Source organism: Eleutherodactylus coqui, chromosome 9, assembly GCF_035609145.1.
Source record: "Eleutherodactylus coqui strain aEleCoq1 chromosome 9, aEleCoq1.hap1, whole genome shotgun sequence".
In the NCBI taxonomy this organism is placed as follows: domain Eukaryota; kingdom Metazoa; phylum Chordata; class Amphibia; order Anura; family Eleutherodactylidae; genus Eleutherodactylus; species Eleutherodactylus coqui.
In genome coordinates, this window is record NC_089845.1 from 121,125,986 (window position 1) to 121,149,151 (window position 23,166).

General features: G+C 46.5%; 1 protein-coding gene across 2 annotated transcripts in view; it reads right to left on the reverse strand.

The window, feature by feature from the left end:
- Positions 1 to 23,166, reverse strand: part of SLC26A7 (solute carrier family 26 member 7) — a 51,533-nt gene that overhangs the window by 5,007 nt on the left and 23,360 nt on the right. For both annotated transcript variants that reach the window (XM_066579024.1, XM_066579025.1), the window contains 3 exons: positions 22,454 to 22,520; positions 21,392 to 21,505; positions 17,962 to 18,010 (listed from right to left, as the gene is read on the reverse strand). In XM_066579024.1, coding sequence (XP_066435121.1) covers positions 17,962 to 18,010; positions 21,392 to 21,505; positions 22,454 to 22,520 — 230 coding nt within the window. The remainder of the gene's footprint in view (positions 1 to 17,961; positions 18,011 to 21,391; positions 21,506 to 22,453; positions 22,521 to 23,166) is intronic.

Below are 23,166 nucleotides of genomic sequence, written 5' to 3' on the forward strand. Positions count from 1 at the left end.
GAGTCCAGCCGCGGCCGCTGTCAGTTCTCCTGAACTGCTTCTCAGCACTATTCAGCCGGCGGGGCTTTAAAATCCCCGCCTGCTGAATGATCTGCCTCTGATTGGTCACAGCCCTGACTAAATCAGAGGCAGGTTTCACTCACACACCCATTCATGAATTCATGAATGGGTGAGTGACTGCTGCCTCTCAGCGCTGAGCCAATCAGGGGCAGGTCTGACTCACATCCATTCATGAATTCATGAATGTGTGTGACTGAGACATCCCTCTGATTGGCTCAGCGCTGAGCCAATCAGGGGGCAGGTCTGACTCACACCCCCTTCACACCCACTGCAGGACGGCCGCGCGGAGCTCCGGCTGCCGGGAGAAGGTGAGTATATATATATTTTTTATTTTTACACATTTTAGGATGAATTGCAGGGAAGGGCTTATATATTTAAGCCCTTCCCGACAATTCATCCCGGGCTCACCCGCATCGCATTGCTTTAAATGGAGCCGGCTCTATTGCCGTTTCCATTGAATGCAATGCGCTGGACAGCTCCGGCCCGTTTCTAATGAAACGCGGCTAGGAGCAGATTTCCGGGCGATTTGCGGGCGACTTGCGCGCACCGGTCACGCAATTTGCGGATGCGCATCCGTCATGCGATCCGCAAATCACGCGAAAAAACGCCCGTCTGACTAAAGCCTAAGAAAATGCTTCCGTCTTGCCCCCCTGTGGTGCAAATATAATTGGCCATTTGTAGCCCTCCATTTTGTATGTTATTGTACTGCAGGCCTACATAAATGGCTAATTATGTTCCTTCATCCTCCATTTTGTATTTTAAATACGAATAGCTATGAACATTCATGTGGACTTTAAACCTGTTTGGTGTAGGAAGCTTTGATGTAACTGTGAAATGTGTATGTGACTTGTTAATTTTTTGTATAAGATAGAGGTCTAACATATGTATATTTGTTTTATTTATACAGAACAATGGTAATTGTATTAACTACAATTACCAGAACAATGCTAATTGCATCAACTACAATTCCATTTATATAGGTTTGTTTGAATTCTGTTCATATACATTGTATCACCATGAATCTGTTGAGTCTTGTTACTCCTCTGATACCATCATCTTTGTCTAGGGAATTGAGTTGTTGATTCTGAACCTTTGGTCAATGAAGCTGGCTATTTCAGATGGTGGGGGCCTCAGATTGATAACATCTTGGTGGCAAAGCTTGGAGAATATGGCAGATGACTCAGCAAGTTATAGTGTATAAAATAGGACACAAATTGTACTGCATCAGAAGCATCTTGTACCTGTAGGGAGAAGACCATCTCTTACAGTGTTGGTCCATGAAACCTGTATGCTTTTCACTGTGGCTTCTCCAGTGAAAAGATGAACTCCAGGCAGAAGTGTTTAAGGTTGTAAGTATGTGTCTGTAAGTCTTTTGTATTGTAAAGTGTGTTTATGTTTTATCACTTCCTATATGTATTTTACCTGTAGAGTATCATTGTAAACATTTATGCAATATCATCTATTTTTATGGAACTTTCTTTTATTTTTATCATTTATCCATTTGTATTAATAAATTGTGTTGTATCAACTAGAGATGAGCGAGCACCAAAATGCTCGGGTGCTCGTTATTCGGGACGAACTTTTCGCGATGCTCGAGGGTTCGTTTCGAGTAACGAACCCCATTGAAGTCAATGGGCGACCCGAGCATTTTTGTATTTCGCCGATGCTCGCTAAGGTTTCCTTGTGTGAAAATCTGGGCAATTCAAGAAAGTGATGGGAACGACACAGCAATGGACAGGGCAGGCGAGGGGCTACATGTTGGGCTGCATCTCAAGTTCACAGCTCCCACTATTAAGCCACAATAGCGGCAAGAGTGGGCCCCCCCCCCTCCCAAAAACTTTTACTTCTGAAAAGCCCTCATTAGCAATGCATACCTTAGCTAAGCACCACACTACCTCCAACAAAGCACAATCACTGCCTGCATGACACTCCACTGCCACTTCTCCTGGCTTACATGCTGCCCAACCGCCCCCCCTCCCCCCACAGCGCACACCAAAGTGTCCCTGTGCAGCCTTCAGCTGCCCTCATGCCACACCACACTCATGTCAATTTAGAAGTGCGTCTGCCATGAGGAGGAACCGCAGGCACACACTGCAGAGGGTTGGCACGGCTAGGCAGCGACCCTCTTTAAAAGGGGCGGGGCGATAGCCCACAATGCTGTACAGAAGCAATGAGAAATAGAATCCTGTGCCACCGCCATCAGGAGCTGCACACGTGGGCATAGCAATTGGGAACCTATGTGCCAACACTATTCATTCTGTCAAGGTGTCTGCATGCCCCAGTCAGACCGCAGTTTTTAATTCATAGACACAGGCAGGTACAACTCCCTATTGTGAAGTCCCTGTGGACCGACAGCATGGGTGGCTCCCTGGAACCCACCGGCGGAACATAAAAATATCCCATTGCATTGCCCAACACAGCTGAGGTAGTAATGTCATGTTTAATGCAGGTGGGCTTCGGCTCACACTGCATGCCCCAGTCAGACTGGGGTTCTTTACAAGTGGAAACAGATGCATTTATAATTCCCTGTGGACCCACAGCATGGGTGGGTGCCAGGAAGCCACCGGTGGTACATAGAAATATCCCATTGCATTGCCCAACACAGCTGAGGTAGTAATGTCGTGCTTAATGCAGGTGGGCTTCGGCCCACACTGCATGCCCCAGTCAGACTGGGGTTCTTTACAAGTGGACAGATGTAGGTTAAACTCCGTGTGCACCTACAGCATGGGTGGCTCCCTGGAACCCACCGGCGGTACATAAAAATATCCCATTGCATTGCCCAACACAGCGGATGTAACATCAGCTGTAATGCAGGTGGGCTAAAAATTCATTTGATTACACTGTAGGCGAGGGCCCACAAAAATTGCTGTATCAACAGTACTAATGTACATCCAAAAAATTGGCCATGGCCAACCAAGAGGGCAGGTGAAACCCATTAATCGCTTTGGTTAATGTGGCTTAAGTTGTAACTAGGCCTGGAGGCAGCCCAGTTTAACGAAAAATTGGTTCAAGTTAAAGTTTCAACGCTTTTAAGAACATTGAAACATATAAAAATTGTTTAGAAAAATTATATGACTGAGCCTTGTGGCCCTAAGAAAAATTGCCCGTTCAGCGTGATTACGTGAGGTTTCAGGAGGAGGAGCAGGAGGAATATTAGACACAGATTGATGAAGCAGAAATGTCCCCATTTTGGATGGTGAGAGAGAACGTAGCTTCCATCCGCGGGTGCAGCCTACGTATTGCTTACGTATCGCTGCTGTCCGCTGGTGGAGAAGAGAAGTCTGGGGAAATCCAGGCTTTGTTCATCTTGATGAGTGTAAGCCTGTCGGCACTGTCGGTTGACAGGTGGGTACGCTTATCCGTGATGATTCCCCCAGCCACACTAAACACACTCTCTGACAAGACGCTAGCCGCAGGACAAGCAAGCACCTCCAGGGCATACAGCGCGAGTTCAGGCCACGTGTCCAGCTTCGACACCCAGTAGTTGTAGGGGGCAGAGGCGTCACGGAGGACGGTCGTGCGATCGGCTACGTACTCCCTCACCATCCTTTTACAGTGCTCCCGCCGACTCAGCCTTGACTGGGGAGCGGTGACACAGTCTTGCTGGGGAGCCATAATGCTGGCAAAGGCCTTGGAGAATGTTCCCCTGCCTGCGCTGTACATGCTGCCTGATCTCTGCGCCTCCCCTGCTACCTGGCCCTCGGAACTGCGCCTTCTGCCACTAGCGCTGTCGGATGGGAAGTTTACCATCAGTTTGTCCACCAGCGCCCTGTGGTATAGCATCACTCTCGAACCCCTTTCCTCTTCGGGAATCAGAGTGGAAAAGTTCTCCTTATACCGTGGGTCGAGCAATGTGTACACCCAGTAATCTGTAGTGGCCAGAATGCGTGTAACGCGAGGGTCACAAGAAAGGCATCCTAACATGAAGTCCGCCATGTGTGCCAGAGTACCTGTACGCAACACATGGCTGTCCTCACTAGGAAGATCACTTTCAGGATCCTCCTCCTCCTCCTCTTCCTCCTCCTCAGGCCATACACGCTGAAAGGATGACAGCCCAGCAGCATCTGTACCCTCAGCAGTGGGCCAAGCTGTCTCTTCCCCCTCCTCCTCATCTTCCTCATGCTCCTCCTCCTCCTCCTCAACGCGCTGAGATATAGACAGGCGGGTGCTCTGACTATCCAGTGACATACTGTCTTCCCCGGCTCTGTTTCCGAGCGCAAAGCGTCTGCCTTTATGCTTTGCAGGGAACTTTTCAAGATGCATAGCAGAGGAATGGTGACGCTAATGATTGTAGCATCGCCGCTCACCACCTGGGTAGACTCCTCAAATGTTCCAAGGACCTGACAGATGGCTGCCAACCAGGGCCACTCTTCTGTAAATAATTGAGGAGGCCGACTCCCACTGCGCCGCGCAAGTTGGAGTTGGTATTCCACTATAGCTCTACGCTGCTCATACAGTCTGGCCAACATGTGGAGCGTAGAGTTCCACTGTGTGGGCACGTCACACAGCAGTCGGTGCACTGGCAGATTAAACCTATGTTGCAGTGTCCGCAGGGTGGCAGCGTGCGTGTGGGATTTGCGGAAATGTGCGCAGAGCTGGCGCGCCTTTCCGAGCAGGTATGACAAGTGGGGGTAGCTTTTCAGAAAGCGCTGAACCACCAAATTAAAGACATGGGCCAGGCATGGCACGTGCGTGAGGCTGCCGAGCTGCAGAGCCGCCACCAGCTTACGGCCGTTGTCACACACGACCATGCCCGGTTGGAGGCTCAGCGGCGCAAGCCAGCGGTCGGTCTGCTCTGTCAGACCCTGCAGCAGTTCGTGGGCCATGTGCCTCTTCTCTCCTAAGCTGAGTAGTTTCAGCACGGCCTGCTGACGCTTGCCCACCGCTGTGCTGCCACGCCGCGTGACACCGACTGCTGGCGACGTACTGCTGACACATCTTGATTGCGAGACAGAGGTTGCGTTGGAGGAGGAGGAGGAGGAAGGTGCTTGAGTGGAGGAAGCATACACCGCCGCAGATACCACCACCGAGCTGTGGCCCGCAATTCTGGGTGTGGGTAGGACGTGAGCGGTCCCAGGCTCTGACTCTGTCCCAGCCTCCACTAAATTCACCCAATGTGCCGTCAGGGAGATATAGTGGCCCTGCCCGCCTGTGCTTGTCCACGTGTCCGTTGTTAAGTGGACCTTGGCAGTAACCGCGTTGGTGAGGGCGCGTACAATGTTGCGGGAGACGTGGTCGTGCAGGGCTGGGACGGCACATCGGGAAAAGTAGTGGCGACTGGGAACCAAGTAGCGCGGGGCAGCCGCCGCCATCATGCTTTTGAAAGCCTCCGTTTCCACAAGCCTATACGGCAGCATCTGTAGGCTCATCAATTTTGCAATGTGCACGTTTAACGCTTGAGCGTGCGGGTGCGTGGCGTCGTACTTGCGCTTGCGCTCAAACTGTGGCACTAGCGACGTCTGGACGCTACGCTGAGAGACATTGCTGGATGGGGCCGAGGACAGCGGAGGTGAGGGTGTGGGTGTAGGCCAGGAGACTGTACTGCCTGTGTCCTCAGAGGGGGGTTGGATCTCAGTGGCAGGTTGGGGCACAGGGGGAGAGGCAGTGGTGCAAACCGGAGGCGGTGAACGGCATCGTCCCACCTTGTGGGGTGCTTGGCCATCATATGCCTGCGCATGCTGTTGGTGGTGCCTCCCCAGCTGATCTTGGCGCGACAAAGGTTGCACACCACTGTTCGTCGGTCGTCAGGCGTCTCTGTGAAAAACTGCCACACCGTAGAGCACCTTGACCTGTGCAGGGTGGCATGGCGCGAGGGGGCGCTTTGGGAAACAGTTGGTGGATTATTCGGTCTGGCCCTGCCTCTACCCCTGGCCACCGCACTGGCTCGGCCTGTGCCCACACCCTCACTTGGCCCTCCGCGTCCTCGGCCGCGTCCACATCCTCTAGGCCTACCCCTACCCCTCAGCATGCTGTATTACCAGTGATTTGATTTCCCAGGCAGGAAAGAAATTGGCGCAAGGCTGCACTCAACCGTAGCTGGTTGCGTCTGATTTTTGTACGTTGTCCACGCAGCACACACGTACACGGAGACCTTAGGACTGACACAGGCAGGCCAAATACAATTTCTTTTCCTTTTTTGCAAAGGGAAGGACCCACTGCGTATATTCAATGAACGATAACTTTTAGAACTGTAGTGTGGCCCTGAAAAAGTGACACACAACTTTAGTGTAGCAGAGTTATTAACTCTAGCAGAGCAGGTATTTGCCAGTCAGGAAAGACAATGGCGCAAGCCTGCAGTAAACCGTAGCTGGTTGCGTCTGATTTTTGTACGTTCTCCACGCAGCACACACGTACACGGAGACCTTAGGACTGACACAGGCAGGCCAAATATAATTTCTTTTCCTTTTTTGCAAAGGGAAGGACCCACTGCGTATATTCAATGAACAATAACTGTGTTGTGGCCCTGCCTACACAATTCTGTCCCTGTAGTATCAATGGAGGGTGCAATGCTCTGCACAGACGATTTTTAGAAAAAAAAAAATATGCAACACTGCTAACAGCAGCCAGCACAGTACTGCACACGGTTAAATTTGGCCCTAGAAAGGACCGTTGAGGTTCTTGAAGGCTACACTCACTGCTAACACTCTCCCTGCCTATGCACCACTTCTGTCCCTAATGCCGGGTGCAATGCTCTGCACTGCCGATTTTGAGGAAAAAAAAAAAAACACTGCTAGCAGCAGCCTGCACACAGGTAGATGTGGCCCTGAGAAGGACCGTTGGGGTTCTTGAAGCCTACACTGACTCCTAACGCTCTCCCTACAGCAGCACCAGCACGATAGTACTTTCCCTCAGCTAACTCACAAGGCATGTGTGGCGAGCCGCGGGAGGGGCCGACTTTTATACTCGGGTGACATCTGATCGCCCCAGCCACTCACAGCAGGGGGGTGGTATAGGGCTTGAACGTCACAGGGGGAAGTTGTAATGCCTTCCCTATCTTTCAATTGGCCAGAAAAGCGCGCTAACGTCTCAGAGAGGAAACTGAAAGTAACCAGAACACCGCGTGGTGCTCGTTATGAGTAACGAGCATCCCGAACACCCTAATATTCGCCCGAATATCAAGCTCGGACGAGTACGTTCGCTCATCTCTAGTATCAACCCACTTGTCCTTCTTTAAAGCCGTATCTGAACTTGTTGCCTTTCAGTTGGCAAAACACCCCCCACAGCCCAGACATATGGACAATACGGGAGAGGGTTGTCACATGTACTACACAACCAGTACTTGCAGGAAACTCCCGCAGCGTCTTCAATGTTGCAGTAGGCCTCTTGGCCGTCTCCTGGAACAATTTCAGACCCCTTTGTGTTGTAAGATCTTTATGGACCAACTAAGAAAATATCTGAAAAATCCTCCTAGAAGAGCTGAACTTGGGGGGCGTGGCCAAGCCTGCAAAGTGTGAGGACGCACTGAAACGTGGCTCCGGAGCCATAGAGGCTTTTTAGGCATCTTTTGGCATATTATAGCCAGCAAGTGCTCCCCACACTAAAAGCAAGACCTTACCTGCAGTGTGAGGATCATTTAGAGCGGTTTCCCCACGAAATCGGGACATCGGGAGGCTCGGTGCGCTGAGCCAGCACGGAGTCCGGCAAGGGAGCGGGAGTGAGGAGAGAGAGCGGTGCGCATAGAGAAGCTTCGGAGGATCTGTTTCCCTGCAGCAGAAGATCCCTGGTGAGCGCCTGTCGGCAGCGCCGGCGGAGGTGAGCTGAGGAGAGCCAGGAGAACAGGGGCGGCTCACGGGACACTTCTCCGGTAACCTGGGAGTCTCGGTGCGCTGTGCGCTGAGCGCGGAGCCGGTACAGAGTCCTGCACGGAAGAGGAGAGGAGAGAGAGCGGGGTGTGCAGAGGAGCCGCATAGAAACTATTCCCCTATAGCGGAGGATCCCCGGTGTACCCCTACCGGCAGCGCTGGCGGAGGAAAGCTGAGGAGAGCCCAGAGAATAGGAGCGGCTCACAGGACGTTTATTCAGACAGCCCCGTGAGCGGGAGCCACGGCAACAGGCAAGAAAGAGAGAAAAACAACGTTCTCAAAAGCAGTGAGTACCGGAGACCCTGATAAGCCTTCCCACATACTAGGCATGCTCCCCAGGGCTTAAAGATTGCTCATCTTACTTTGAACGCCAACTCCCTGCCAGCAAACCCGCTTCCCGCCAGAATTTCCCGCCATCCAGCCCCCCCTCCCTCTCCCCCTACAGTGTCTGCGGCCATTACAGAGTGCAGTAGCTCTCTATTAAAGGAGCTGTCAGCCCAAACGGCACAAGTTTTAGCAAGACAAACTCTCCTTAAAGGGCACTGCCCTAATTTTTCTCGGAGCTGGTTTATCCAGCTCCAAAACTCTTTCAATTTTTGAAGGCTATAGACGCACGCAGGCTAGCACTGCAACTCACAAAACAATTTTTTCCTTTTTTTTTTCTTTTCTCCATCACTAACAAGCAAATAGCCCACAGGCTTGCTGTAAAGAAAAGAAGAGACCCCTCCAAAAGCATAGTTCAAACCTTCTACGGAGCTGTATCACACAGATCCGTGGAAAATTTTTCAGGACGATAGAAATAAGTCTGCCAAAACCGCAAAATTCAACTTTTCCTCTGTCATCTTAAAACACCATCTTCCCATGGGGTGAAACTCGCCTACAAAGATGACAGGCTGAATTCTAACTAGTGTGGAAGAAGTTGCACCTTGACCTGACCCATAACGCCGGGCACAATAATATACGACTGATTCCCGGGACCTTTCTGACCGTCAAACAAACTCCAACAAACCCCTTACAATCGCATAAAATGGTGAAGGGAAGCAGAGACCGCAGTGGCGATCCACCAAATACACCAAGAGGACAAAAAAATCAAGTTGACATGCAGAAATTTCTAAAAAAGAAAAACTCACAATCTCCAAGCACCTCTGCAAAATCGCTTCCCCCACAAAACACCTCTGACCAAGCAACCCCAGATTCAGAGCTAGACAGCGACATGGAAGAGGAAGAGTGCGACCTCAATACCCAAATATCTAAATCCTTCCTTCAAAAAGCACTACTGAAAGTCACCCAACCAATAATGTCAGAACTAGCGGATATCAAAACCGAGTTACAACAAATGGGCCACAGAGTGGAGGACCTGGAAGGTTCATGCTCAGCCATCATAGAACATGCAAAAGCCACCACGCAAGTGGTGGGGGTCCACCGTTCATACCTTGATCGTGCGCTTACCTTAATCGAAGATCAAGAAAACCGTAGCAGACGCTGCAACATCCGGATAAAAGGGCTACCGGAATCTTGGGCAGCAGAATCCTTACGCAAAGTGGCTGAAGAGATTTTCACTGACTTACTGGGCGAAGAGAGGGCCACTCACATCCAAATCGAAAGAATTCACAGAGCAATAAGACCCAAACCAAAAAACGGAGACCCGCCAAGGGATGTTATTTGCGGCCTTCTCTCCTTCACAGACACAAGTGCCATTTTAAATGCAGCAAGAACTCACCAGACATTTAAATATAACGATGCGACACTACTCTTCTTCCAAGACATCGCGCCATCTACTCTGGCAAAAAGGCGGATACTGCGACCGCTTCTAGAAGCTCTGAAATCAAAAGGAATTCAATACTCCTGGCTGTTCCCATTTGGCCTAGCAATCAATGATGCAGGACACAGATTGACGGTCAGAACCCCGGAAGATCTCGAGGTGATTTGGCAACAACTGAAAATAGATCCAATAGATATACCTTCCTGGATGCCGACACAATACGATCTAACTATACCACCGCTTCCGGAGATAGAGCCTTGGAAGTTAACAACAAAGCTCAAATCACCCAGAAGCAAAAAACATGGCGCAAAAACCTCATCTTAGGACACTTTAAGAGTCTTTTCCTCGTTGTTGGAGTGGTGATGGTCCCCCAGAGGAGTGGCGCTGTGGACTAATGAGAGTGAGACCCAGACACGAGACTTTTGCTTTCTGAGTAATGAGCGGACTTCCTCACACTGTTTTTTTTCAACAGTAACGTTATTGAAAAAGAGACACTGGCGGGCTCCTCCTCGCAATGCTCAAGAATTCACAGGAGACTCCTCGGGCTGTCCTCTCCGTGTACGTCCAGACCAGCATGAGAAGAGGGTATGAGCATCGGAGGTTAAAGTAAAATGTTTTGAGTAAATTCTGTGTTGCCAGAGGTATTTAGCCTTTATTGGTCGGGATTGTGCATTGGGGGGTTCGGGCCAGGAGGCTGGGTCCTGGGGCTGGGTGGGGCCCGGGGGCCGTACGGGGGTCGGCCCGCCGGGTTCCCTCCCCGCCCGGGGATCACAGCGCGAGAGCGGTTTGATCAAGTTGGCTCACTAGCTTACTCTAGTTATAAGAAGTTCCTAGGAAGAATGTGTCATATGGGCTACGAAGGATACTGTTGCACTTATTATTGTTCTATGTTAACGTGCCTTTCTTTTTCCTTCTACCTCTCACCTCGTCCACTTTCTGCTGCTCCGACTAGCCTTTCTCCATACCCAGGTTAAGCCAAAAACACCAAGACTTTGCCGGTAGAGGGAGGTGCTCGCCCAGCGGGCGGAGAAAAATTCTCCAGACGGCATAAACGGAACAGAGAATAACATCCGACCACGCGCCACCAGGGGAGGCCACACATGTGAGTGAACTTACCACACACTGAACTCCAACACCTGCTCTTATTTAAGGGCAATACCGAGATGAGAAAGACACCGACAACAGAGACCCGTAAGGGGAGGTTGTCGGGGTGCTTCTGATCCACACAAAACAAACACAGAACATAAAACAGTTGACTGGACATTTACACACCAGTCAAGAACCCAACGTTAATTGCAGACCTTCTGCTAATAGTTTAACCGATTTCCCCCACCCTCATTTTCTGCGAAAACAGACACGTATACAGAACCCAGAAATATGTCTGCGAGACATCTTAACAATGCCGATACCCCACAATACAAACAGAAAAAACAACAGAGGTTCTCCACATCCCCCCAAACAAGTAGCACAACATTTACCACCTTCAACGCTAAAGGCTTAAACTCCCCTAATAAAAGACACCATATGATATGGCTATTGAGGAAAAATAAAACCAAAATCGCATTCCTCCAAGAGACCCATTTTAAAAGTAACAAGATTCCAATCCTCCCCAAAAACTATTTCAAACAATGGTTCCACAGCTGCAACCCCTCCTCAGCCTCTAAGGGAGTCACAATTGCAATTCACAAAGATTTCCCATTCCAGTGTGAAAAACAACTAACAGATACAGAGGGACGCTTTATATTCGTTAAAGGCAAAATAAGAGGAGTCCCATACACCCTAGCTAACATCTATGGGCCCAATACGAACCAATCTAAGTGGCTCACGGACACTCTACATACACTGAGAGCTTTTGCAGAGGGTCAGGTGATTCTGGGCGGGGATCTAAATGTGACACTAAACCCGTTACTGGACTCCTCGAGGGGCAAGTCCCAGGTCTCGCAGAGGGCGCTGAAAAAAATTCATATAGCCTTGCAGGAACTAAATATAACCGACTCCTGGAGATATAGACACCCAGAAGAAAAAGATTTTACATTCTACTCGCACATTCACACCTCACATCAGAGACTCGATTACATTTTTGTGTCAAACAATCTACTGAAAGCAATACACAGTTCTCAAATAGATTGCATAACAATTTCAGACCACGCCCCAATACACACGAGTTTAAATATATTTTCGAACAACCTAGGGGAATGGAGATGGTCCTTGAACGAGTCGATATTAAGAGAAGAGGAATACAAACAAGAGCTGATAAAAAATCTCTCTGAATTCTTCGAAATTAATTCCAAAGACAACACAAATGCTCCCTTGATATGGGAAACACACAAGGCTTTCGTGAGAGGCTTATTCATTTCCCTGGGTTCGAAACTGAAGAAACAGAAACAAAAAAAAATAGATGAACTATTAACAAAAATCGCAGTCTTAGAGCGAAAAAGAAAACTAGCACTTGTAGAAAAGGCACAAATCGAACTTAATTCCCTCAGGGATCAATTAAGAGCAATCCTTGACAAAAAATTCACTAAATCCTCTATAAATTACAAACAAAAGATCTACGCACATGGAGACAAGGGTGGAAAGCTGATGTCAACCCTTATTAAAAAAGAGAGGGAAAAAACCCACATCAAAGAGATTAAAAAAGCCTCGGGAGGGAAAGCCACATCATCTAAAGATATAGCGACAGAATTCCATGACTACTACACAAATCTATACAACATTGAAGGCAAACTCACACAAATAGAGCTTGAAAGAAAACACAAGAACATGGAGAAATTCCTTAAAAAGCTCACCCTTCCCAAGATTAGCTCAGAAGAAGCCACAGATTTACTGACCCCTGTGAGTCAAGAAGAACTGACAGAAGTAATAAATAGCTTCCCTAACGGTAAGAGCCCGGGCCCTGATGGCCTCACTACAGGCTACTATAAAACACTACTACAAAGTCTGGAACCCCATCTTAGAACTACGTTAAACGCTATTATGAACGGAGCCACATTCCCCACACAAACGCAGGAGGCCCACATCGCCTTAATACATAAAGAAGGCAAAGACCCAACCCTATGTAACAACTACCGCCCAATCTCTCTACTGAACGTAGATATAAAAATCTGGGCAAAAATAATTGCTAATCGCCTGAGCAGCATTATACCCAAACTAGTTTCTGATGAACAGTCAGGGTTCGTTAAAGGTAGAGAGGGAAAGGACAACGCCGCCATACTCCTACATTCGATACAATATGCTAAGAAAAAGAACATTCCCCTAATTTTCCTGGGGATCGATGCTGAAAAAGCATTCGATAGAGTAAATTGGTCATTCATGAGAGCGACTCTAGACAAATTTAACTTCCCTAGCCAACTAACCGACGCTGTCTTCTCCCTCTACGCAAAACCCTACGCCAGAATAAAAATTAATGATATCTTATCCCAACCATTTAATATAACAAACGGCACGCGCCAAGGATGCCCACTTTCTCCCACATTATTTATCCTTACACTGGAAATTCTCCTTCAGGCGGTTAGACAATCCCCAGAAATTCGAGGCCTGGAGGTTGGAGGAGATTGTATACAATCTGCTGCATTTGCAGATGATGTGTTATTCCTGATCACAAATCCGGCACAGGGACTCAATAGCTTAAATCTCTTGCTAGATGAATATGGCAGCTTCTCCAACCTAAAAGTGAATACAAATAAATCGGTAATACTGAATATTTCGCTGCCCCCCCACAGGGCAGAAGAAGTGAAGAGATCATCACCATATGTATGGGCAGATCATTCATTAGACTATTTAGGTATCAAAATTTCAAATAACCTGTCCAAACTTTATGAGATCAATTTGGGACCGTTAATTACAGATATCTCATCACTTCTCACCGCATATAACTTTCCAATAATTTCTTGGTTTGGGAGGAAAAACCTAATTAAAACATACATTCTACCTAAAATTCTATACAAATTACAAATGTTACCAATACACATACCCAAATCCTTTTTCAAGGAAATCAACTCACAATTCTCGCGCTTCTTCTGGAAATACAAACGTCCGCGACTAGCATACTCGTTAATGTCTAGAAGAAGACAACACGGAGGTGTGGGCCTCCCTAATATAATGGAATATTACAAGGCAATAAACCTTAATAGATGGTTGGGTATGGTGGCTCCGACCAAAAGCCAAAAGTTAAGGAAAATCGCACAACAAACTTATGGTAACAACCTGATAAGAGATCTGTGGCTTCCCTGCCCAAAAACATACCGAGCCAAAGAATTTAGCATCCTGTTGAGAGGTATCTGCGAGACCTGGGACTCCCTATCACACAGATTGGCCCCCCTGCCATCACCATACACTCCGTTAAGCCTGCTCCCCAACACCCTCAAAAATCCTAAGACTGGGATGCCAGAGAACCTATGGAACATTTTTGAAGGAAATACAATTCAGGATTTTCAAAACATTATGCACGAGGATCCCACCACTATTATTAACTCCCTAGGCATACAAAAGAAACTACAAAATCTCCATATTGCACATATTGCGAACACAATAGCTACATTTAAAAAAGATTACCCCTCCACAAGACCAACTACGGAATTTGAAAGGTTAATAAAATCACAGAATACAGAACGCAGGAAAATTTCCTCGCTTGTCAAAAACTTCACAACACCTCATACATTAAGTAGACCATCTTATATCTCCTCGTGGGAGAAGGAGCTGGACATCAAGCTATCGGAAATAGAAATTAAAACGATATTTAAAGCTTCTTATGGCGCTTCCCCTTGCGTGCGCCTCCAAGAAAACAACTACAAACTATTGTCCAGATGGTATAAAACCCCCGAGTGGTTGTATAACTACAAACTGGCAGATTCAAACAGGTGCTGGAGATGCCAGGAGGAGGTGGGATCTTACTTACACATCTGGTGGAATTGCAAAATAATTAAACCCTTTTGGTCAGCGATTGAAAGCGAAATGCATAGAATTTTGGGAAAAACAATTGACTTGACCCCAGACACGATAATTTTAAATAGACCAAACAAGTCATTCAATCCCCTAAAGGACAAACTGGCCGCTTTTATGGTGGCAGCAGCTAAAGCGTTAATACCCCTCCACTGGAAAAGCCCTGCACCCCCCCCTATTACGATGTGGAAAACAAAAATCAACCAGATATACCAGTTTGAGGAGATCCTTAGTTGGACAAACTCGACATATCCAACATTTTTGACAATATGGTCGCCGTGGGTAGACTCTTGCTCTAGTACCACAACACAAGGCGGATCCCCTGCAGCGGACCCCTCTTGATTTGAGGGGGGTAACTCCACCGGAGCCTCCATAATAGTCTCTCTGAGAGGAGTCCGGATTGCACTGTAATAGAGTCAAAGCCTAGTAGCGAACAAGTAAAGATACTAGCTGGAAATAATCCACCTCACACAACTAACTCAATCCTCCAAAGCCATACACTAGAATAATCTTCCCACACCAACTCTGAGCTATAGCACCTCACAAGACTTGAGACATGACGGACCTACCCCCTTCCGCTTGTAAGACCACAGAGTCTCAGGGTGCCTGGAGAGCTGCCAATTGGGAGATGTCGGGAGGACGTCGCTGGGGCGCTCGCGTCCCTGCACCCCCCCCCCCCCGGTGGGGACGTGACCGCCCGCACACATGCGACAAACCCTGGGATTGGCCTCAGGGATTTAGAGATATGGGGAAATAACTTCAATAACTCCACTATCCATATTTGGAGTAAAGTAGGGGTTGCGTGGAAGACAACAGTTCACGCACCACGCCCACCCAAGTGGCGTTAACCGCAGAACTAAAGTTCGTAGACTGAATACAGAGACTTGTGACCACCCCCCCCCCCCTCCCCGTCCCCCCCCCCCCCCCACCCTTGCCTTTAAGCCTTACTCTTCTGATAAGTTGTAGAGATTTGAATAGTTTAGGTACTTGGATGTGATGATTTATGCCCACTCTGGCCGGATAAATAAAGCCATGTGTAAGTGTCTGACCGGGATGGGCAGTTCAGATACAAGTCAGTTTGATAAGAATATAATGTTATGATGGTAACATACGCATGTAATTCTGTAAGAAACTCTATGTTACTGAAGTTTAGACAAACAGCTGGTACTTATGTAAAGTTGAATACCATGTATGTTAAACTCTTTCAATAAAAAGTGAATTAACAAAAAAAAAGAAGAGCTGAACTTTATATGGGGAAAATCATAATCCTCGTAAATAATGACTACTATTTATCATGAGTTTAAATGCGATTGGCCAATTCTGAATTCAACCACATCCTCAAATATAAGAGGATGCAACCACATTATTTTAATTTTGTTTTGTCTTTTTCACCCCAAATGGTTACAGTTTGTTTTCCAATGACGTTGTACAGATAACGGGCCACACTGAAGGTGGAAATAAAGCTCAAATAATTCTTCTTTGTCAAATTTAGCATGACAAAAACCTGGGATTTTACAGAGGTGTGCAGATGTTTTTATCCATTGTACTTCAGGCACTTTTTTACTTGTAGAGAAGTCTATAAGAACCCCCCACCCCTAAAAAAAGAAACAAAACTGCATACCTAGAGCATGCTGCATTTAGTAAAAAATGTTGTGGACCCCAAAAAACACCTTAAAGAAAACCACCACAAAACAAACAACTTATTCTTACTACTGAGATACAGCTAACATCTGATCATAGCAAAAAATAAACACAGGTCAATCACAGGGTTTATCAGAAAAAAAAAAAATCAGTTGTTTTATGGAAGTTACTATGTATTTTTTTATCCAGAAATGAATGCAAGAGACATGGGAACAATAAAGACAGGACTTCTACTTCCTTACTGCTGGATCCATTTCTGGCTTAGTCTAAAAAAAACTGCATCAAAACTGCCACAAAGACCTGTGAAACCGCCAAAGGGCTCATTCACAAGGTTATCTGTCTGATCCTTCCAATGTGGATCTGGTGAAACATGCAACATTTTCACAGACCAAAACTGTGTGTATTGCCTGCATTATACTTTTTTTTTACGCATATACATTGCATATTTCACGGGCACAAAAAAAAAAAAAAGACGCAAGGAGGCCCCATTGATTCCAAGTGTAAATAAGCAGTGAATACACTGCGAATTTACGCAATCCCATTGACTTTAACAGGCTATATCAATCCATAATATGGATCAAAATAGAATGTGCTGCGATTATTTTCACTCGCTTGAAAAGCACATGTCTGAATACCCCACGGCAAATCAATGGGGTTTCGGTTCTCTGTATTAGGCATGTTAAACATTCGTGCAACATATGTGAAGGGGGCCTTAATCCATGGCAGAAATCTGAGACTAAGGGCTCCTTCAGACGGACATAAGCGCAAATATGCACAAAGCATTGGAACAATAATCTGCACCCAACAGGTCATTCCGTGTAGAAGCACCCTTAGGGTCCCACACACTTGAGATTGCGTTTTTTGTTAACGTGATTTGTTAATGCACAGAGTTGCGTTGCGTTGTGTTTTTTACAATAGAAAGTCCCATTGACAATCGCGTTAACAAAAAAACGCAAACACAAGTGTGTGGGAGCCCTTAGACTGCAGTAATCTATATGATATAATAGTGATAAGCAGAAGCTGGAGAAGACAAAGAGCAAAAGTTTTAATTAAACCCTATTGCAAAAATGAGTGTCAGTCCAACATACATGGATTAAAGGAGATACAGTAAATCACAGTAAATCAAAGTTGCATATATTACAAGTATAAACATATGCTAAGCTGCATAATGGATAGGCAAAAAAAGGTCAGCATGCAAAAACTTCAATAAAAAAATTACACTTTATTAAATAGAATTATTTTAAATTATCACATAACAGAAGAGGTAGAAATAATGCAACCAAAAAGGAAGGCATCTAGCATGTCATGTACATAGAGAGATGTCTCTGCAAAAGATATCCAATGCTGTGACCATCATGTTACACTGTATCCATTTCTTTGGCATCTCAGAATTCCCATTGATAGAGAATAGAGTGCTGACCGCCCATGCTCGGCTAGCACACCCTTAATAGGATGCTACTACAGGGCGAGAAGTGACCCTCGTAGTAACAGGAGAACAGGACACGGAGGTCTCATTCTTGAAATTAGCAGGGGGCTCAGCAGTGAGACCCCTACTGTTCTGCAAGTTATCCCACTTCAAATTCTGGTACAAACCATTTGAGTAAAATCTCTCCCCAAAGGCATCCTGAAGATTAGTTGTCTCCAAAGCATCCATCATCTCATCAAAATGCAGTCTATTCTGATGCGTCACTGCTAGGAAGTGACTGCTGCATTAGACAGTGCACTGATTTTGGCAAAAGGAATACATTTACTTACCTTTGTACACTCCATTGGGCGTAGTCATCAGCAATGCTCCGGCTTTATGCTAAAATACAGATTAAATTATTAGATCTTATAGAGACACACAGACAAACAGACAGAGAGAGAGAGAGACAGAAAGACAGAGATGGATAGACACTCAGGCAGATATGAAATAGATAGATAAATACTCAGATACTGGGGAACACAATTTTTTAGTGACTGAGATGTTAGAACCTTAGTTGTATCCATGTACACATATTGTATTATACATGTAATGACTTCTAATCAAAAGCTGAAGGTACAAAAGATAAATCCCAAGAAGCCTAGAACACGAATAAAACAAAAGTTTATTCATTGTGTCGATGATGCTACATTTCTGTGATTTCTTGCAATGAGATGTTCCTGGACATTCGCGCTGGATGTTTCACCAATAGTCTGTCAAGATTTGTGTATCCCATCGTCTGCAGTCCTGTTCTTCCACAGTCACCAGTAGTCCGCCATCATATATGTATCTCATCGTCCGCAGTCTTGTTCTTCCAAGGTCACCAGTAGTCCGCCATCATATGTGTATCCCATCATCTGCAGTCCTGTTCTTCCAAGGTCACCAGTAGTCTGCCATCATATATGTATCTCATTGTCCGCAGTCTTGTTCTTCCACGGTCACCAGTAGTCCGCCATTGTATATGTATCCCATCGTCTGAAGGCCTGTTCTTCCACGGTCACCAGTAATCCGCCATCATTTGTATCCCATCATCTGCAGTCCTGTTCTTCCACGGTCATCAGTAGTCCGCCATCATATGTGTATCCCATCGTCCACAGTCCTGTTCTTCCACGGTCACCAGTAGTCCGCCATCATATATGTATCCCATTGTCTGCAGTCCTGTTCTTCCATGGCCACCAGTAGTCCGCCATCATATATGTATCTCATCGTCCGCAGTCTTGTTCTTCCACGGTCACCAGTAGTCCGCCATCGTATAGGTATCCCATTGTCTGCAGTCCTGTTCTTCCAAGGTCACCAGTAGTCTGCCATCATATATGTATCCCATCATCCGCAGTTTTGTTCTTCCTTGGTCACCAGTAGTCCGCCATTGTATGTATCCCATCATCTGCAGTCCTGTTCTTCCACGGTCATCAGTAGTCCGCCATCATATGTGTATCCCATCGTCCACAGTCCTGTTCTTCCACGGTCACCAGTAGTCCGCCATCATATGTGTATCCCATCGTCCACAGTCCTGTTCTTCCACGGTCACCAGTAGTCCGCCATCATATATGTATCCCATTGTCTGCAGTCCTGTTCTTCCAAGGTCACCAGTAGTCTGCCATCATATATGTATCCCATCATCCGCAGTTTTGTTCTTCCACGGGCACCAGTAGCCCGCCATTGTATATGTATCCCATCGTCTGAAGGCCTGTTCTTCCACGGTCACCAGTAGTCCGCCATCATATATGTATCCCATTGTCTGCAGTCCTGTTCTTCCAAGGTCACCAGTAGTCTGCCATCATATATGTATCCCATCATCCGCAGTTTTGTTCTTCCACGGGCACCAGTAGCCCGCCATTGTATATGTATCCCATCGTCTGAAGGCCTGTTCTTCCAAGGTCACCAGTAGTCTGCCATCATATATGTATCTCATTGTCCGCAGTCTTGTTCTTCCACGGTCACCAGTAGTCAGCCATTGTATATGTATCCCATCGTCTGAAGGCCTGTTCTTCCACGGTCACCAGTAATCCGCCATCATTTGTATCCCATCATCTGCAGTCCTGTTCTTCCACGGTCATCAGTAGTCCGCCATCATATGTGTATCCCATCGTCCACAGTCCTGTTCTTCCACGGTCACCAGTAGTCCGCCATCATATATGTATCCCATTGTCTGCAGTCCTGTTCTTCCAAGGTCACCAGTAGTCCGCCATCATATATGTATCTCATCGTCCGCAGTCTTGTTCTTCCACGGTCACCAGTAGTCCGCCATCATATATGTATCCCATTGTCTGCAGTCCTGTTCTTCCAAGGTCACCAGTAGTCTGCCATCATATATGTATCCCATCATCCGCAGTTTTGTTCTTCCACGGGCACCAGTAGCCCGCCATTGTATATGTATCCCATCGTCTGAAGGCCTGTTCTTCCACGGTCACCAGTAGTCCACCATCATATATGTATCCCATCGTCTGCAGTCCTGTTCTTCCACGGTCATCAGTAGTCCGCCATCATATGTGTATCCCATCGTCCACAGTCCTGTTCTTCCACGGTCACCAGTAGTCCGCCATCATATGTGTATCCCATCGTCCGCAGTCCTGTTCTGGCATGGTCACCAATAGTCTGCCATCATATGTGTATCCCATCGTCCGCAGTCCTGTTCTGGCATGGTCACCAGTAGTCTGCCATCATATGTGTATCCCATCGACCGCAATCTTGTTCTTCCACTGTCCTTATTTCCTGCAGACATCCTTCCCCCTGTTCATCACTTACATCACCAAGACAATCTGGAAATCCATTCAAATAAGTGCAGATCCTGCAATCTGATGCTCATGTTACACCCTAGTGTTAAAAAACAGAAGTGAGCGTATTCTCCACAAGTTCACCAGAGTTTACGGCCTTCTAGTTCCCAAGGAAATGCTTTAAAAGCATATAAAACAACGACCACGCAGAGGCCTCAGAGCCGTCCACTGAATCTGTAAACGCTGGTCTTTCCTTAGTTCCCAGATTTGTGGTCCATCGAATTTACCTGCTTTTAGCTTCTCCATGCTCATTGCAGGAAGTTTTTTGTAGCTGAAACACGTTCCATGCCTCTTCAATGTCTTTACACGTTGTTTTATCTAACCAAGTGTGATGTACAGTGGTGGCAATATGTATCTTATATACTACTAGTCAGCAAATGCTGGCGGCAAAATAAAGTAACTATAGCAAAACTAGATAATGACATCAGGAATCTCTCAAAAACTAGCGCTCCTAGAACTAAAAACACCCAGAATAAGGTCTAAAATTTCAGGCATCATAAAACAAATTTTTTTAGTAGTGTTATACAATTTAGGCCATTTATGTAAAGAACAGAAGAGCAAAAATGCAGGGTTCTACAGAACGAACTCTATAATTTTATGATGTTCCAGTCCTGCAACTTTTTCATTTTTCCAAGAATGAAGGCAGCAGTTGAACTCGGCTCTCTCCAGCAGTCCCTTTGAAATGAATGGAGCAGTAGCTTTAATATGCGACCGCAACTCCCTTTATTCCTGGACCCCCCACACCTGTGGATACGGGATCACTTGCACTGGTGAGACAACCCTTTTAATGATACTGTTCTAGTCTAGGACGCTCGTCGCGGATATAAAAAGTTGTATCGATATGCAGCCCATTATTTCCCAAACTCTTGTTGCAGACTTTGAACAATACATATTATCGACTCTCTGTCTATTTTTGAAAAGGAAATCCAGAATGAGGATATTTTCTCACCGTACAGGAATCTCTTCTTGTTACAAATTTACGCATCATCTCCAGGATGTCTACATGGACTCTCTTGGCATTGAGAAAAAATAGTGGAGCCCCGATAGAGACAACTTTTAGTCCCTGGAAGAATGACAGAATAAGTATATGAAGATACCAGATAGATCAGATGCACACATTATTGCTCTGGCAGATAGACTAAAGGGGTTTTGTGGTCCTAAACTGTTGATGATCTATTTCCAAGGTAGGTCATCAATAGTTGATCGGCGGGGGTCCTCAATATCAGGATCCTCATTGATCAGCTGATTGAAGTGACAGTGGAGCTTGGAGGAGCTCCATTTTTACTTCTGTGTATACCAGGAACAGCGCCGTACACTGTATAGTGGCTATGCCCAGTATTGCAGCTCAGTCCCTTTAAATCACAGCCATTTTTTGAGAAATAATGCTTGTGTGTCACCAATCCATACCACCAGCACTTTTATGTGCTGGGAGTAACTCAATGTGCTCACCATTATAGTAGAAGGAAGGAGCTATTTAACCAATAATTGAAACTAGGCCCAGGACAAGATCCCACTTCCTATATGGGCCTAGATATGGATTATACATATTTATGATAGGACATCAATAGATTGCTGATGATAGTCTAACTATACTTCCCAACAAGCTTGGCCCACAAAGACGACCTAAAATGGATGGAGCTTATACAAATCTGACCCAAAGCGGTCATTCCTGGGCAGAGCAGGGGGCAGGACCTCATAATGTCTTGCAAAATAGTATTCAAATGTTGGTAAAATATTGTCCAACCACGGAGACTCCCACCTGTCACCCCAATGTATGGGTCATAGTGATCCGTGAAGTTGTCCTCCTCTATATGCTGTGTCTAGTATTGCAGCTCAGACTCATTCACTTGAATGGGTTGAGCTCCTGTACATAAACCCAAAGCATGAGCAAAATTCTCTTCAACTCATGATCATTAGGGGTTTCAGTTGGACCCTATAGATCTACAGGCTAATATTTTGGCACATACAATCCCTTCATTATGGATTGGACTATGATTTATAAAATCCTTACCGGATACTTATCTTCAGTCACTGCATTATATTCTTCATGCATATATACTACACGCATTATCTTGGCTCTGTAGAGTTAAGGGCATTTTTAATTAATTCATAGGTCATTAACCAAGTGAGCTACCATAACTTCAGTCTGCATGAAATACGTGAAGGTGGTTTTTAATATTTTATACTAGAATGTGATATGATCGCTTGAGGTTACAGTCCTGGAGCCTGAGGCTGCACTACTTCTGACACGGGTCAGCAAAAGATCTTGCAGCTTTCACTAAACCAACGCTGCTTGCACTCTAACCCAGCAGTTAACAAATCGGCAACTGTTGGCCTACCGACGCCAGGCGGAAACTGTTGGCCTACCGACGCCAGGCGGAAACTGTTGGCCTACCGACGCCAGGCGGAAACTGTTGGCCTACCGACGCCAGGCGGAAACTGTTGGCCTACCGACGCCAGGCGGAAACTGTTGGCCTACCGACGCCAGGCGGAAACTGTTGGCCTACCGACGCCAGGCGGAAACTGTTGGCCTACCGACGCCAGGCGGAAACTGTTGGCCTACCGACGCCAGGCGGAAACTGTTGGGTTAAAGCACAGGCAGTGCTGGTTTGGTGAACGCTATCAGATCTTGCAATAATAGCACTCTGTGAGGTCACATTTTGCCATGCGGACTTACGGGAAGGAGGAGGGTTACCAACATTGCAAAACCCAGAAGTTCATGCC